Consider the following 17,088-nt stretch of genomic DNA (forward strand, 5'->3'; position numbering starts at 1 on the left):
TACGTCATAGATCACGTGGTTTCCGTATTTATACAAACAGCACACGAGTTATATTGGTGAATAATAATATTTATAGAATAACAATCACAATACGACATGCTGCTTGATTATCAACATTCTTCTTCTTTTTCCACAACCTGCAAATAAAACAATGAGCATGGTGACGTAACAATAGGTGCATAATTGTACCAGTTCGACAACTTCAATCGGTTGTTCGCTGTCTTCTGTGACGTCACACTCGGGTTTCGGGGCAATTCTAGTTTCAGCGCTTCGTAGAAGAAGTTCTTTGAACACTAGAAACAACGAGATATATGATTGTGACGTCATATGCAAAAATATTATGACGTACCATTCCCCGTCAAATCGGCGCTCGTCTCACATTTCGATTCTGATGACGTCATCTGGCACGTGTATGTCGCCGCGTCATCGACGCATGGCTCCTACCGGAAGTTGGTTAGAACAGGAAAATATGACGTCACAATATATAAACAAACCTCGATTTTGAGAATCGCTTTGCTGCCCTCCACTTCCGCGTGGTGGCGCTCTTGATCCACCGGTTGGCTGTTTCGCAACCACGTGACTTTGTATTGTTCTAGCTCTTTGTTCGTCTGTGACGTATGATAGTGGTCATGACGTCACACTGCGAAACAATGATGATTGTTACCTGAACAAATATAATGATTCTCCCAGCTTCGTCGACGCCATGTTCGATCCCTTCAGCCAATATTGGGATCACATCAATGGGATCAACAATGTCTTCCTTCTTTATAACAAGCTACAGTGACGTCATACAGTGGTGAGTGACGTCATAAGTATATTTCATCAACACAATACATGACAATGGACTACCTTATCTGGTCCTCCTTTCTTTTTCTCTTCCTTTTTCTTTTGTCTCTCCTCTTTTCTCACTCTTCTCTCCTCATCCTCCTCTTGGAGCATTTCCGCGGATTTTTCAAGTATTTTCGAAAATTCTACGAAACAATGGATTAAAAACAATGAATTCTTGCAAAAATAACGTCACAAACCGTCGTTTTCGAACTCGAAATTGACCTTTGTGTCAAAGGTCGAGAGAGGGGTTATAAACTCGCATGTAAACTTCCCACGCTCAAGTTCCTCATGAATCGGTGTGATAACTAGCGACACGAGGCCGGTGGATTGATCGTTGAAACACTGCGTGGAAGAGATCAATGTATTTTAGTTATGATTTTAAATGCAATTTGTTTATAACCTCGCATGGCAGGGCAATGTCAGTCGTTGTAACACGGGAGTTCTGTTCCATACACCTCGTGCTTTCTTACGAGTTACCACGTATGTAACATATTTATCCTCGCATGGCGGGGCAATGACAGACGTTATAACGCGGGTGTTCTGTTTCATACACCTCGTGCCCGCTTATGAGTTACCACGCATGTAACTTTGTGGGTGATTGTTTTTATGTATGGCCGATAATTTAAACAACTCATTAGTGATCACTGGGTTGTAGAAATTGCTGTTAAGTTACTTGCCCAAAGATATATATGCACACAATGGTAGCAGCGTCAAGCCTCGAACCCATAACCACTGTGCTATAGCGACAGATTGCCAAACTAAACATCGAAAATCGCGTCGATCGCGTTTTACCTTATACTTTTGATTGTCAACAACAATTTCTTTGTTGTTTTGATACCAGATGATATGCGCGTCATCGCGAAGCTTCGTCACAATGCAGAACAATCGAAGAGCGTTCGGCAGCGGTTCCGCCCGAAGTCCTTGCTCAAAGTTGATGACTACGAAATAAGTAAGCGATCATATATCCTGTTGCGCAAAACATATTATGTTTGTACTTTGATACATCGATTGGCACAGATTTTAATTTGACATTATTTTATCTTTTTTATTTATATTTTTAAAACCTTATACGACCATGGTTTTCAATAAATTTTATAATTATTTTAATTAACTTTAATTGATTGATCATTATGACGTCATAACTAACTTACTGTAATCTTCCGATCGCGCTGGCTTCGGTGGGGGAGGGGGAGGTTCTGTAAAATATGAACTCCATTAATTAACAATGATTATTATGACGTAACAGAGCGTTGTTGATTGTTTAAAGCACGATCGGGAAATATGGGATTTAGGGGATATAACAGTATCCCATCTTACCCCACTATATGTTTTACCTAATCTAATATACGAACGGGTGTTTGTCGCCTGCATAAGTATATACAGCGGCAAACAACATACCAACGACTTTATTATACATGGGTTTTGGGTGTTAATGATATCCCATCTTACCCCAACAGTATCCCATCTTACCCCTACAGTATCCCACCTTACCCCTAGAGTATCCCATCTTACCCCTACAGTATCCCATCTTACCCCTACAGTATCCCACCTTACCCCTAGAGTATCCCATCTTACCCCTACAGTATCCCATCTTACCCCTACAGTATCCCACCTTACCCCTAGAGTATCCCATCTTACCCCTACAGTATCCCATCTTACCCCAACAGTATCCTATTTTACCCCTACAGTGTCCTATCTTACTCTCATAGTATCCCATCTTACCCCCATACATACGTCACAACCACTCACTTTCGATGTCAATCAAACACCTCGTGCTTCCTCCGTCTATGACGCAAACAATCTCTCCATTATCTTCATAAGTTGGGTTAATTATCTTCAACACATGGTTGTTACCAACCGCCACCAACTCGTATCTCTCATCGTCTGCTTCCACAACCTCACCGTTGTGGAACCACGTGGCCGCGGGGATTCGACCCTCATGTAGCGGGGAGGGAACCGCCATGCATTCGAACTGCGCCATAGTGACATCGTGCGGTAGCGATGAGTCGTCCAGTTTCTTGTCGAATTTAACAGGAAGTACTGTAATGATAAAGCGTTGTTATAAATATTACGTCACAGATTATGACGTCACAGAATATGACATCATATAATATGACGTCCTATGACATATTATAACGTCATCGGTTATGACGTCACATATTATGACGCATAACAACCGTACCTCCATCGACGACCAAGTTCACTGTGTATTTTCCCCCCAGCCCGCTTATCTCGTACATGGCTACGTCATCAGGGGTGACGTCATTAATAATTAGGGACCTTCCGCAACCTTGCGTGATAAACTCGTATCTGACGTCATCGGATTCGTTAATTGTGATGTCATTTTTGCTCCATGAAACCTGGAATTTGAAACAATCCATACGTAATTCGGACTAAAAAATGTTCATTCCTTGTCTTATCACCCAATATTTTATAAAACCTACAAATAACCACTAATCATCAAATTAAAAATCCGAGATGCATCTAATACGTCATCAGTATTACGTAATAAACTCACAATGGGGTTGGGCTTCGATAAAAGACAATCAAATATCGCGGTTTGTCCTTTAGTGAGGAACACGTTGACAGGAGCGCGAACGAAATGAACCGGCTCCACTGTAATAAATAGGTGTTATGACGTAGCTATGACGTGGTATGATGTAATTTGCTCCGACCCAGTTGTCCAGTCAGCCAAATGTTAAAGAATTAAAGTAATATCTTTCAAGAATTTCCCTGGCAATACTACAGCACGAAGATTTAATTGATAAAGATGACCATGCTGAAATCATTGTTTTTGTTGCCAGAACTACTGTTCACAAATGGGCTTTTGTGAGATTGGGCAATAAAAAACAATTACCCACAAAGTTACATACGTGGTAACTTGTAAGCGAGCACGAGGTGTATGAAACAGAACACCCGTGTTATAACAACTGTTGTTGCCCCACCATGCGAGGATAAATAAGTTAGATACGTGGTAACCTGTAAGCGGGTACGAGGTGTATGTAACAGAACATCCGTGTTACATCACCCCCCACCCCATAACCCCACCCACAACTTACTATTCCCGACGACGAGATCAGCGGTCGACGTGCAACCGTTGTATGACGCAACACAGTGAACCGCTTGTACGTCATCAGAAGAACAATTGTTGACAATCAACGATCTTCGTTTACCGCGACTTATGACGTCATACTTTCCTTCCGGTTTGATTTCAACCTAAACAGTTATGACGTCATCATGACGTTTACGCTATGATATTATGACGTCATTAATACAAACCTCTTTCCAGTTCCCGAGATACCACGTGACTTTAGTCCTCGCATCTTTTACGCGACATTCGAAATATCCTTGCCCGCCTTCTGTGACGTAACAATCCTTCATCTTCGACGCGAACGCTGCGTGTATTATGGGTTAAATATACGTCACAATAACGATTACGTCATCTCAATAATGACGTCACACCTTCTCTCCTTTCTTCTTCTTCCATTCTCCTGATTCTCTCGGCCTCGATTTCTTTTTTCTTTCTCCAGAGTTCTCTCACTGCTTCCTGTCGCTCGTTGACGTCATCTAACGAAAAATTACGTCTTCAATCCCACTTAAACTGCTTATGACGTCACACTCACCCCATGATTCTCCTGGTGTGACGTAACAGGACTGTAGTGACGTCTGACCAGCTCCTATTTGATTGACAGCTGTCACTCGGAAGAAATACGTCTGCCCTGTAGAAGCAATGTATGACATCATCAACTACGTCATCTCACCATGACATCATCACCATACTAACCAGTAATAAGACCGTCCACTTTGTATTTTTCATCTTCAACTTGTTCGGGCAACTTGTTGCAGGGAATCCAGAAGTCGCTTCCTTCTTTACGTCTGCGGTAATTGATCAAGAAGATATGACGTCAATATTTGGGGGAAATGACGTCATGATTAATGAGATTTTTAATATTTCTAATTTAACTTTGGCCAACTCCATGAATCTATAATGCTCATGAAGTTGGACGATTCTCGTAACGATCATTCAGGAACAAGTTATACGAAATATGCAATTCATAAATCAAGTCCAACCAATAGTTTACTATAAAAACTTTATAGTTGATTTGAATCAAACACTTCACCCACCTATCCACGGTATACCCAATGAAGTCCCCATGTCCCATCCTTTCTGGTCGCCTCCATTCAAGCATCACACTATCTTCTGTGACGTCAGCGATGGTGACGTCACGAGGCTCTGATGGTCGCTCGGGTTCCTGCGCTCTCACACGACCCGGAAGTAACTTCCATTCCCCGAAACCTGCCACGTTGCACGCCCTCAAGCGGAACTGATAAAACTCGTTTTCCACCAACCCAATGACGTCATAGTGACGTTGTGTGAGCGGTTTGTTGTTCACTGGTTTGAATTTCCCGCCAACTGGTCGACTGTATAAGATATCTATGTTACTCGGAATATTGGGAACACTTTTTCTACTTTTAGGGACATAAAAACCACAGGGCAATTGCTGCTATTGTGCCCCAAATGGAAAAAAAGTTAAAGCGAAAAGGTTTTTCCTAACATTAAACTATATGCCCAATACCAAAGGCAGCAGAAAACTTAAAATAAAAAGACAAAACGTTGAAGCAAATTGAAAATTTAAAAGGAAACATTTTTTAATAACAAGAGAAATATCCACCATTCCAGGTAATATCCCGTGACGTTCGATCCACCGTCGCTAGATGGCGCCTCCCAGCAAACCTTGATACTTTTCTTAGTCACGCATGGTTTACCTTCGTGATCAGCCACCCGGAACAACCCCTGGACCCCTCCCCACCAGTTTGGCGGCTCTGTGACGTCATTGTTAGTTTATAACCACATTATGACGTCATAATACTCACTTATTCCGTCACTAGCAAGTATTGGTTCACTTGGTTGGGAGAAAAGGCTTGTACCGAGGCTATTTACCGCCCTCACGCGGAACATATAACTTTCACCCTGTTGTAACTCACCAACGGGGTATCTTGTGTATCTGGAAAATAACCTGATTGTTATTTACCTGGTAAAATACGATAGCGAAGATTAAATTAATTATAACAGCAAAGAAAAGGGGGATCAACAGCAAAACGACAATCGTTAAAACACGCTACGAAGAAAACTACTTCAGTAAAAGTGTCAAATAAAAACGCGCTATCAAGCTAACAATCGTCGGTTTTGTCCTCATCATTAGTGTTACGTCATAGCCTACGTCATAATACCTAATAGGGGTGTGGTTCGCTTGTATCCAGTGTTCGCATCCAAGTTGTCGATACTCCAGGAAATATCGGACGTTTTCCCCGCCAGACTTGCTTGGGGGAGTCCATCCCACTTCTATGAACTCTCGGGTTACCTACGTAATGTATGACGTCATAGTTGGTGACGTCATAATCGGTGACATGTTTTGGTAACGTCATAATCGGTGACATGTTTTAATGACGTCATGGAAACAAGCTTACCTTCAATGATTGCAAGTCGCTAGGTGGCGTTGGAGGTCCACGATACTTTGTGTTCATTTTTTCTTCGGCAACAACGTCATCAGTGTTTATGACGTCATCATTAACTTTTGTTGCGTCGTTTGCATTCGTGACGTCATCATCCTCATTGACGTCACTAACTTCCGGTGTAGTTTTCTCACCACCTGTGATGAACTATGTTGTAACAATAGGTTTGTTTCAGTATAGAAACCTCTGCTTGGAATATTTTTGTTTTTTTCGCAAATTAAAATAAAATTCACACAGTTCGTTTGTAATCAATACTACCGTAATAAACCTTACTTAGCGCAAAATGACTTTTTAAACGAAAATATAAAAATATAGTTTGAACCCCACCATTCATCGCGAGGCCGACTTGAATCGTGTTTGTGACGTCACTGGGGTCACTTAGACCCGCCCCGTTCATCGCGAAGACGCGAAACTTGTAAGCGACCCCGGGGTTGAGTCCCGTGACCGGATACGGGTCAGTGGTTTTGAGAGGTTCTGACGTGGCGCGCTCCCATTGGTCGCTTCCATCTTCACAATACTCGATGACGTAACCATCAATCTCATCACCCTCTGGCGCCACCCAACGGACGCAAACAATGTCTCCATTAGCCGATAATGACGTCGTAATATCGCTTGGGATTCCTTTGAAAAGTAAACTTTGTTACTTTTGTTACCAAGCTAACGTCAAATACCCGTTTTTCGGTTTGCTGATTGGTGTTTATATAAAGGTAATTAAAACCAATAGCTTGAAAGGCAGTCGAAATGTTAGAACAAATATTACGTTTATACTCAAAGAGCAGATAACAAAATTTTAAACCAAGTAATCGATTATGACGTACCTGGTACGTCACTGGGTTCTTCTTCCTCGACACAAATATCGTCTGTTTCCGGTGGAACCAAACTTCCGGGTTCGAGGAGCTCTGTAATGACGTAGTTATAATGACGTCATCAACCTTATATGGTATATAATACTGCAGATACCATCAGCATAAATAAAGAATGGATGGGTTTGGGTTGAATGATAAAAGAGAATGAAAACATGCTGGATCAGGCAAACTCGCCATTTGTCTGCACAAACCAAAACGGTGAGTCCTTATTTTCCTTCAATTTTATTAAAGATTTTCCACTTGCCCCCCCCCGTGATTTTTGGTCTTCGTAAATAACCTTGGTCAACATTATGGCTCCCACAATACCCACCTAACGGCAACATTGGCGTTCCTGGATCCCTCATGGCCACGGGACCCACAGGTAAAGACGCTGGCCCTCTTCCCCACCTATTATAGGCTCGCACTCTGAAGAAATAGATTTCTCCCTCCTCCAAACCACACACTGGACTTGTGGTTAACCTGACCGATCTCGTGCTCGCCATCCGCCAAACGCTTGATCCAGACTCCGCCCTGGGAAAGTTGTTTTTTTTTAAACTGATAATTTTTGTGTTTTTTCAACAGCGAATACGTTCTATGATATACAACCCACCCCTTACCTCAATATTGGGTTGTTGTTCATACGGTTTAAAGTTGTCGATGCGGGTATTTATTTAAACCGGGGAGTAATAAATCACTTACTTTTCAATAAAGTATCCTTCAATCGGTGCCCCACCAAAATACCCTGTGTAACCTGGTGGCTTCCACGTCAGAACTACGTAATTCCTGGTGACGTCATCATACTGTAGACAGGTGGGCGCGGAGGGAGGGGCGTTGTTGCCATGGACAACAAGGTTACATTTGGAGGTTGAAGCTCCGCAGTTGTTGTAAGCACGGCATACGTATTCACCTGGAAGTATGACGTCATGATGACGTGTATGAATATGACGTCATGATGACGTATGTGAGTTGACAACATCGGGGTATTGTTTGGGTAAGCAAATTTTTGTTCTTTATAACAATTATACAAAGATTGTTTGTTGTATATAGCAAGTACAAACACGCCACTATTCGGTAAAAAAAAATCGATTTGACATAGAAATTTGCGTCGCGCGCTTTGTTTATGACGTCACAGACCCACCTTCGTCATCGGTGAACGCTTTAAGAATCGTCAACGACGCGATTCTTCCATCAAAGTCGGTTCTCACGTGACTTGTCTTCGTATCCAAGTTACGACCTATGACGTGCTCAATTATAAGATGTTTATGTCGCTGCTACCATTGTGAGAGTGTTTGTCCTTAGGCAAGACTCTTAACGTCAATTGCTTCAACCCAGCCATTAGGAAAACAATTACCCCTAAAGTTGCATACGTGGGACTTTTAAGCGGGCACGAGATGTATGAAATAGTACACCCGTGTTATAACAACTGTTGTTGCCCCAACATCGGAAGATAAATAGCTACATTCATATATACAATATTTCTATACCGTTGAGCGTCCAAAACACTTCCGGGTTAGGTTTCCCATCGACCTCACACGTCATCACAACAGCGTCGCCTTCGTTGACCTCCTTGTTGAACAACCGAGTGATAAAGTTGGGGTAACCTGGGGTGGGGGGGGTGTAAGTTTGGGGTTTAATTTGCAATGTTGGTTCCCTTTTGTGTGTAATTTACTGTGGGGTCTTATTGACGCCCACCGCCTACACACAGTAAAAGATGCATGCGGTACAAGAATCAGAACACCCGATTTATAACGACTGTTGTTTATCGGGCACGCAAGGATAAATAAGTTACATTCGTTTAATGTCTGTTTTCCATTGCTGTCTAATTTACTGTTGTGTATTTTTGTTCAATGGAATCATCGGTTATTAAGGTTACTTAGGGTGAAACTTTAATCGTATTTATCTCGGTATAAACTGACTGTCTTAACTGTGACATCATTCATCTCATTAGTGACGTCACTATACTCGACTCTGACGTCATTACACTCGAATGTGACGTCTTCAAAACTATTTTTAAAATGGAAAAAAAGACAACAAAATTAATTTTCGTAAATTAAAACATAAAACTGTAAACACACGTCACAATTAATCCTGTCTACAAATCATCTATATGACGTAACAATCGCTTTCATATCTTCTCGAACAATTCTTCTTCTTTATAATTCCATTATGACGTCATCTAAGCTATTCATCGTCATCATTGTCTTGCTCATTGTTTCGCGACACTGCAGCGACAACATCTTCTATTATGACGTCACCACGGATCGACGTATCGCGCCTCACTTCCGGTTGTTGGAACAAAGTCTCCGACAAGCAACCTCCAATTTCGTCACGGATCGCTGGTTTCGAGGTTATGACGTCACCGGAAGTTTCGTCAGGTAGGCTTGTGACGTCACACGGTTGGTTTCGCGTGATTTTGATCGCTTCGATCGGGGATTCCCCTTGTGCGAGAATCTGCATTTCCAGAACGCTCTCGAACTTTCCAACACCCGGTGGCGGTGCGGAGAAGGTTACGACCTTTGAACTCTTGACCTCTGGTTCCTCGGTAGCGGTTATGGAGCTGATGAACAACGAATCCTTGGATTCATCAACCGGTGGTTCTGCATCTGGAACGAACCAACTTTAAAGTTTCCCATCTTTATGGTGGATGCGGTGATGACGTTGCATGGTGATGACGTCATATGATGATGATGTGATGCAGAAGGAATTGGTGAAAATGATTTCATATAATAGTGATGACGTCGTATGATGGTGATGATGACGTCACTTGGTCTTGAAGTCACATGGTGTTGATGACGTCACATAGTGTTGATGACGCGATGAAGAATTGTTGAAAATGACGCCGAAACGAAATGTTCAACCTAACTTACTAATACATGCGATACCAACCCACCCACCTGGTATGTTCATTCCTTGCACATCCGGGTAATCCGTCGGCTTCCTCAAGTTGAACCCTGACTTGATGTCGTAATATCCGCTCTTACTATCATCGTATCGACGAACCAACAACGTTGCGTAACTTGACATTTCACCCTTGTAGTTCTGCGCTGATATCCGGTAGGTGCCGCTATCCTCCAGTTTGCACCTGGTGACGTCATGTGTAAATGCGATTACGTCATAATCATGGTTATAACGTTGTACAAATTAAAGATGACGTCAAAGAGAACAATGATTACATATATACCCTAAAAAACGACGTTACACTCATCCATAATGACGTCACATGCAGTGATGATGACGTCATAGACACATTTACTTACTGGAATATCTCTAGGGTGTGAACGCCGTATTGGTTCGATATCTTCATGGTGCCTGGGGCGAGGGTAAGGGGTTCGATGGGCACCATGTTATGATACCATATTATCCGGGGTGGGGGGCTACCACGTATCGTGCATGTAAACTTCACGTACATCTGCAATGCATGGTGGGTTAGAGGGTCGTTACGTCATGATGACGTCATACTACCTTCTCCCAGACCACGTGGGACCTGAGTTTCATGTCGAACATCGGAGCGCTGTTCAATCGGTCACGTGATCTTTCTTCGTTGTAAACTTTCGGTCGGTAGTCCACACCACGTGTTCTGTACCTGGGACGTATTGTAATGACGTGTGATGACGTCACATTTATTTATGACGTAACATCTATCGATGACGTTGTAATGACGTAATACTCACTGATATTTCTTATGTTCCAGCTCCTGTATATCTTCGTCCTCCTCAACCGGAAATGACCTACGTACCGCGATGTATGACGCAATATCCTTCATGGCTTCTTCTTCTTCACCAACCGCGGGATCCGGTCGTCTATGACGTCATAATGATGAAACTTTTCACGTTATTACGTCACAACCCACCTTCTAGACACCGGCATTGTATATCCCGCCTCAGCTTTCTCATCGAACTTGGCGCGTTTTCGTTTCTCTTGTGACGTCATTTCAACATGCTTCTTCACTTTTGGTGGTGACGTCACCTGTTCATCTTCTGCGTCATCCTCGAACTTTGATGGTGACGTCATGTACCTCGGTCGCGGAGCTGGTGACGTCATTATGTCTTCATCGTCCGAATCCAGGAGATATTCGGGAATTTTGTATTTCTGACGTCGTGGCGTGACGTCAGTGGTGACTTCATCAACATCATCATATCGTCGCCTAGTGATAAATATCCTTGTTACTAGTTAAAAAGTGGTTATGACGTCACAAACCGTGTCATAATCGGGGAATCTCTTTGTTCGAATCGCGTCGATCGTCTTTGTGGGATCATGGCGTCATCAGGCAACTGAAATTCAAAGTGATTATTATGACGTCACAAGTTCTATGACGTCACAAGCACTGTACCACGCCCACCTCAAATGGTGAGTAAGATCGTCGGTTCGGTTGTCCGATCTTTGGAAGTCGGAGGGGCGAACTAAGCTGTGACATCGCTTCGTCGTCGTCATCGCCCCACCTGTCAATCAAATACAACTTGTCAATCAAACATCACCTGTCAATCAAACACAACCTGCCAATCAAACACTACCTGTCAATCAAACAAAACCTGTCAATCAAACACAACCTGAATCAAACGCCACATGTCAATCCAACACAACCTGCCAATCAAACACTACCCGTCAATCAAACACCGCCTGTTAATTAACACACCCTGTCAATCAACACAAAGCCCATTGTTCAAACCGGAAGTTACCTTCGACGACGCGCGTAATCACGTGACGTATCACTCCTCAACGAAAACGAATAATCGTCGTTTCCATAACGACGGTAATCGTCATCACTATACTTAACTGGCATTCTCCTAGGTAACTATAGCAACTGATGACGTAATCTGTAATAAGATAATAGTGATGACATAATAATATGTAATACACATATGACGCTAATTTAATTTATTCAAAGTAATTAGGATTTAATTCGATCAGTTGGGAGTTAGCAGCTGCGGGTAAAGTAATTGATAGATTAATATTTAATTTAACAAAATGGTGGATGCGTGTAACTATGAGGTGACTATACTTGAACGTATGTAGATGTTTCGGACAGTAACTTGGTGGATAGTAACCTCTTTTACACTGATGATGGACCAAGTTACTGTCTGGATACTAAACTCATTATCAGCAGATGTTTCGGACAGTAACTTGGTGGATAGTAACCTCTTTTACACTGATGATGGACCAAGTAAAATACTTCCACTATAAAGCTACACTTCTGTCTAATTTAAATTATAAACCGCTAAAGTCTGAACGTATGTAACTTATTTATCCTCGCATGACGGGGCAACGACAGTCGTTATAACACGGGTGTTCTGTTTCATGCAGCTCGTGCCCGCTTACGAGTTACCACGTATGCAACTTATTTATCCTCACATGGCGGGGCAACTACAGTTGTTATAACACGGGTGTTCTGTTTCATACACCTCGTGCTCGCTTACAAGTTACCACGTATATAACTTATTTATTCTTTCATGGCGGGGCAACGACAGTCGTTATAACACGGGTGTTCTGTTTCATACACCTCGTGCCTGCTTACAAGTTACCATGTATGTAACTTTGTAGCTAACTGTATTGCATAGTAGTTACAAACTCCAAATCCGTACAACTCTATCTTAAACTATGCGATGCAACTTTACCATAGCCCGCCCCAAAAACACTGATGTCTGTTTGAATGTCTTTGCCGTGGACGCTTTAAGTGGGTCGGGACGTCATCACCTAAGTTAGTTGCTGCGAAATGTCAGCTGTCATTGTAGCGATTGTGACGTTATAAATAGGTGATGATGACGTTTTAGCAACTTGAGTGTGGATTCCAAATTCGGTTCATTCGTATCGTTGTCGTATACGTTAACCAATGTCACATCTATTATGACGTCACATTGCTAATACATATATTTGTAATTTGTTCTTCTAGAAACAAAGAAATATCAAAATACACCCAGCAGTTATTAACGGTACAACCTGCGCTGAACAACACTGGGTGTAGATATTTTTTTTGTTTTTTTTTAGCAATACAGTATAGGTTGGGGTAAGATGGGACAAGTTTTCATTCTCTTTTGTCGTCCCATTTGGTAGCAAGCAATGAACTAATGTTTACAGAATTACATAACTGTATTCCCACAACTTCAAAAGAGGGTTGTTAATTGTAATTTTCACGCACCCGGAAACATATATCTATACAAGTATCGTGCATATTATTATTATTATATATGTTGTATAAATAACTCCCTATCTCACGACAGGTTTATTATTTCTATGAATCAGCCTTCCACCTGCCATAACAATCATCATCGTGATGCAAACAATGGGTTGTTACGTCTCACGAACTTCGTGACGTAGAATATGAGTCACAATGATTATTGTCACGTCATAACCGGGATAAATGGAACGCGGGACTTCTGCGATCTTCACTTCGATCTTGAAAATGTGGGAACGATTTTTCATCTTCGTCGTTCTTTGTTGTGCTAGCAAAGGTATGTAGGTTTATTATTTTATATAGTAGGGTGGGGAAGATGGGACACCTTTAGCACATAATATCCAGATATCCTGATCGTTGTTTACTACTAAATGGGACGAGAAATAGAGTTAAAAAGTGTCCCATCTTCCCCAATCCTAGTGTATTATTTTACAATATTTTATATGGGTGAGGTTCTTGTTAAGGATGTGGGGTTTAGGCCATAGCTGGGTCATTACCCTAGCTAACACGCTGGGTGCTTATATAAACATGATTGAATGAATGTAACTTATTTATCCTCGCATGAAGGAACAACGACAGTCATTAAACCACAGTTGTTCTGTTTTATACACCTCGTACTCGCTTACAAGTTATCACGTATGTAACTTTGTGGGTGATTCCTTTTATGAATGAACGCACCCCCAACCACTAATAAACCCCTTAAACATTCCAGGCCACGCGAATTCCATCGAACCTCCTGAAGGAGCTGGCGCAGGTAATAAGTCGTAGTTTAAATTAAATACACCTTAATACGAGTTCATTTATATTATATGTTGGGTTTAGCAACCATGTTTTTTATTCGACATTTTTCCTCAAGTACTTTTTACCCGTAGCGTGTGTTGTTTTGCTGCTAATTCCCTTCTTTTCGCTGTTTTAATTATTTTTTTGATATGATAAATATATCTATTTTCTTTGTTATGCATTACTTCCGCATACATCAATCACGTGACATCTTTATTCACAGGTGCTCGACAACCCCCTCCCGTGGATAGAAACACACTTGGAGAAATCGCGGGTGAATATTTAACGTAACAATAATTTGTTGTGACGTTTTTAACATTATACTTTAATATGACGTAAAACTATTTTATTATGACGTATATTTATTATATTATTTTATTGTGACGTAACATAATTTATTTTATACTGTCGTCATTTACAATCGGTATAACAATGATGTTTATAACGTCATAACAGAGACAATCGAGCCGATCTCGAACGAGTTGACCCATTGTATGGAAGCGCCGCCAGGGTGCAGTAGAGAGTGCGTGCTTGGTTTCATTAGAACATCCGCTGGGTGTCAGTGTAGATGCGCCACCCAGGGAATAATGGAGGGTGACATCAAAATAGAAGGTTTGTTACGTCATGTTGTAACGTCATATGTACAATATTTTGTATTATGACGTCATACACGCAGCTGGACAATACAATGGAATGCTTAACGCTATGGGACTTCCCCGTGAAAGCCACGTGACAACCAGGGGGGCCACTGGCGCCACCTTCGGGCGCAAGTGGCCGAAAGAAGGTGATTTCGTCATCGTGCCTTACACTTTTAACGCGAATGTTGGTAAGTGACGTCATCATGAACTATTGACTATTACTGAGTGACACTTGGACTTTAAAACAACTTTGAAGGTTGTAAACGCGTAACGATGTAAAAACTATATTGTTCTTTGCTGATTTATATTTCCTGAATAAATAAAGATGTTTTTCCAGCGGAATCGAAGCGGGAAAAAGTCCGCCAAGCTATCCTGAGATACAATGAAGTCACTTGCATCAGGATTCGTCCCAGGAGGGGAGAGAGAGATTATATTGAGATCAAAGATGGAACTGGATGCATGTCGGATCTTGGGAGGTCGGGAGGGAAACAATCGGTAGGTTGGGGGTGGATTGTTTTAGGTGGTGGGGCAATGGCAGCCGTTACAACACAGGTGTTCTGTTTTATACACCTCGTGCCCGCTTACAAGTTACCACGTATGTAACTTATTTATCCTCGCATGGTGGGGCAACGACAGTCGTTATAACACAGGTGTTCTGTTTCATACACCTCGTGCCTGCTTACAAGTTACCAAGTATGTAACTTATTTATCCTCGCATGGCGGGCCAACGACAGTTGTTATAAACACGGGTGTTCTGTTTCATACACCTCGTGCCCGCTTCCAAGTTACCAGGTATGTAACTTTGTGAGTGGTTGTTTTTTTGTATGGCTGACAATTTGGACAACACATTAGTGACCACTGGGTTGAAGCAATTGTCGTAAAGTGTCTTGCCCAAGATTGAATACAGCCATTATGTAGCCAAGTGACGATTGTTTTACCAATGGCACCAGTCACGTCACCGCTTTTATTTTTACGTCATACACAGCATTGTTACATCACAGATGACGCTTGGTAGAGGATGCGACTCGATGCGAGGAATAATCATCCACGAGTTCATGCACGCCCTCGGATTCTTTCACGAACAATCAAGGTTCGATCGCGATCGTTACGTCACAGTCGTTTGGAACAACATAAAATCGGGTGAGTCGTTCGGCAGCGGGCATGAGGTCCTTGTATATTGTAAAGGTCGCCTGCTGGGTGTTGTTTCTTCCTTTTAATTAAATGGAAATATGTTGAAAGTAACTGAGTGTTTTATCGACTGTTGTTTTCTCGTTATATCCTGTTATCCTGCCACCGTAATAAAAGGTACAAATGAATATTATTATTATTATAAATGCCAACGTATCCTCAGGAGCCAATGTCAACTTTAACAAGATGGGACGGGAAACATGGGACAGTTATGGTTCGGACTACGATCCGGATTCAGTCATGCATTACGGGGGGAACTTCTTCTCAAAGAACGGACGGCCTACCATTATTAACAAGTAATAATAATAACAGAATGGAAAAGATATATATAAAGATACATATATAGAAAAGATACATATAGTAGGGTGGGGAAAGACGGGACACGTTTGCACATAATATCTAAATATCCTGATCGTATGGGTTAAGATGGGACACCGGAATTTGTAAACCACCAAATGAGATAAAAGATAATAAAACATAATCATTTTCCAATCTTGCTATATCATGACGTAACAATGAAATTATTAATATGACGTCACAATAGGGCGACAGGGAGGGCGGTAAACTACCAACGCCGCGACTTTTCGAGGCAGGATCTTCTACAACTTAATAGGAAGTATGAATGTTCAAGTAAGTTACGGTTTTATCAATTTAAATTTAAATTGATTGTATTATAGGTTTAGCAGCCACGCTTTTATTTGTCATTCGAGTGGTTTTTACCCGCAGTGTGTTTTAACGAACTGTTTTTATCTTCATTGTTTTTATTCATTTAATCTAAACCTCGCAATCCTCACAGGTTATCAGGGACAACAATCAGAAGGTGATGACGTCAGATTGGTTGTATTGTGTTTTGTTTAAATGTTTATGACGTAATCAACTGCTGACGTAATATTTCAGGGTTTCCGGTAGCGGCCACCACCACGACACCGGCTCAGACGGGACCTTGTGAGGATAGATCACCGTGAGTTGATGGTTGATGACATCATTGGTTACGTCAGCAAGAACGTCATGGATGACGTCATTAATTTCGTTGTTGGTGACGTAACCACTGACGCTGTTGCTCTTAACGTCATTGATGACATTGTTACTGACGTCATTGATGACATTGTCACTGACGTCCTTGATG

General features: G+C 41.7%; 2 protein-coding genes across 3 annotated transcripts; one reads left to right on the top strand and one right to left on the bottom strand.

The window, feature by feature from the left end:
* Positions 1-7: 7 nt before the first annotated feature.
* On the bottom strand, positions 8-12,003 carry LOC100180349 (titin). 2 transcript variants are annotated; one of them, XM_002121879.4, is made up of 36 exons: positions 11,864-12,003; positions 11,527-11,626; positions 11,385-11,458; positions 11,038-11,331; positions 10,859-10,987; positions 10,650-10,770; positions 10,445-10,596; positions 10,082-10,269; positions 8,672-8,788; positions 8,326-8,421; positions 7,887-8,094; positions 7,519-7,718; positions 7,161-7,241; positions 6,670-6,963; positions 6,298-6,479; positions 6,061-6,191; positions 5,704-5,834; positions 5,502-5,652; positions 4,954-5,250; positions 4,613-4,704; positions 4,452-4,547; positions 4,291-4,395; positions 4,108-4,223; positions 3,888-4,044; positions 3,347-3,444; positions 3,011-3,188; positions 2,578-2,868; positions 1,980-2,024; positions 1,621-1,766; positions 1,026-1,170; positions 850-971; positions 665-775; positions 495-608; positions 350-440; positions 190-293; positions 8-137 (listed from the first exon to the last, which is right to left on the bottom strand). In XM_002121879.4, exons 1-36 carry the CDS (start codon positions 11,965-11,967, stop codon positions 111-113), a joined length of 5,088 nt encoding a protein of 1,695 aa, XP_002121915.1. In that variant the 5' UTR covers positions 11,968-12,003; the 3' UTR covers positions 8-110. The 2 variants fall into 2 exon arrangements, with proteins under 2 accessions (XP_002121915.1, XP_026695058.1); XM_026839257.1 differs by having other exon boundaries at positions 11,518-11,626.
* A 1,445-nt stretch (positions 12,004-13,448) lies between these two features.
* Positions 13,449-17,032, top strand: LOC494426 (zinc metalloproteinase nas-1). The gene is made up of 11 exons (XM_009863584.3): positions 13,449-13,633; positions 14,069-14,110; positions 14,360-14,410; positions 14,593-14,748; positions 14,813-14,962; positions 15,112-15,269; positions 15,776-15,914; positions 16,126-16,258; positions 16,507-16,592; positions 16,759-16,782; positions 16,860-17,032. Exons 1-11 carry the CDS (start codon positions 13,543-13,545, stop codon positions 16,925-16,927), a joined length of 1,098 nt encoding a protein of 365 aa, XP_009861886.1. The 5' UTR covers positions 13,449-13,542; the 3' UTR covers positions 16,928-17,032.
* The last annotated feature ends 56 nt before the right edge of the window (positions 17,033-17,088 follow it).

The sequence above is a fragment of the Ciona intestinalis genome, unplaced genomic scaffold (assembly GCF_000224145.3).
Source record: "Ciona intestinalis unplaced genomic scaffold, KH HT000177.2, whole genome shotgun sequence".
NCBI lineage: Eukaryota > Metazoa > Chordata > Ascidiacea > Phlebobranchia > Cionidae > Ciona > Ciona intestinalis.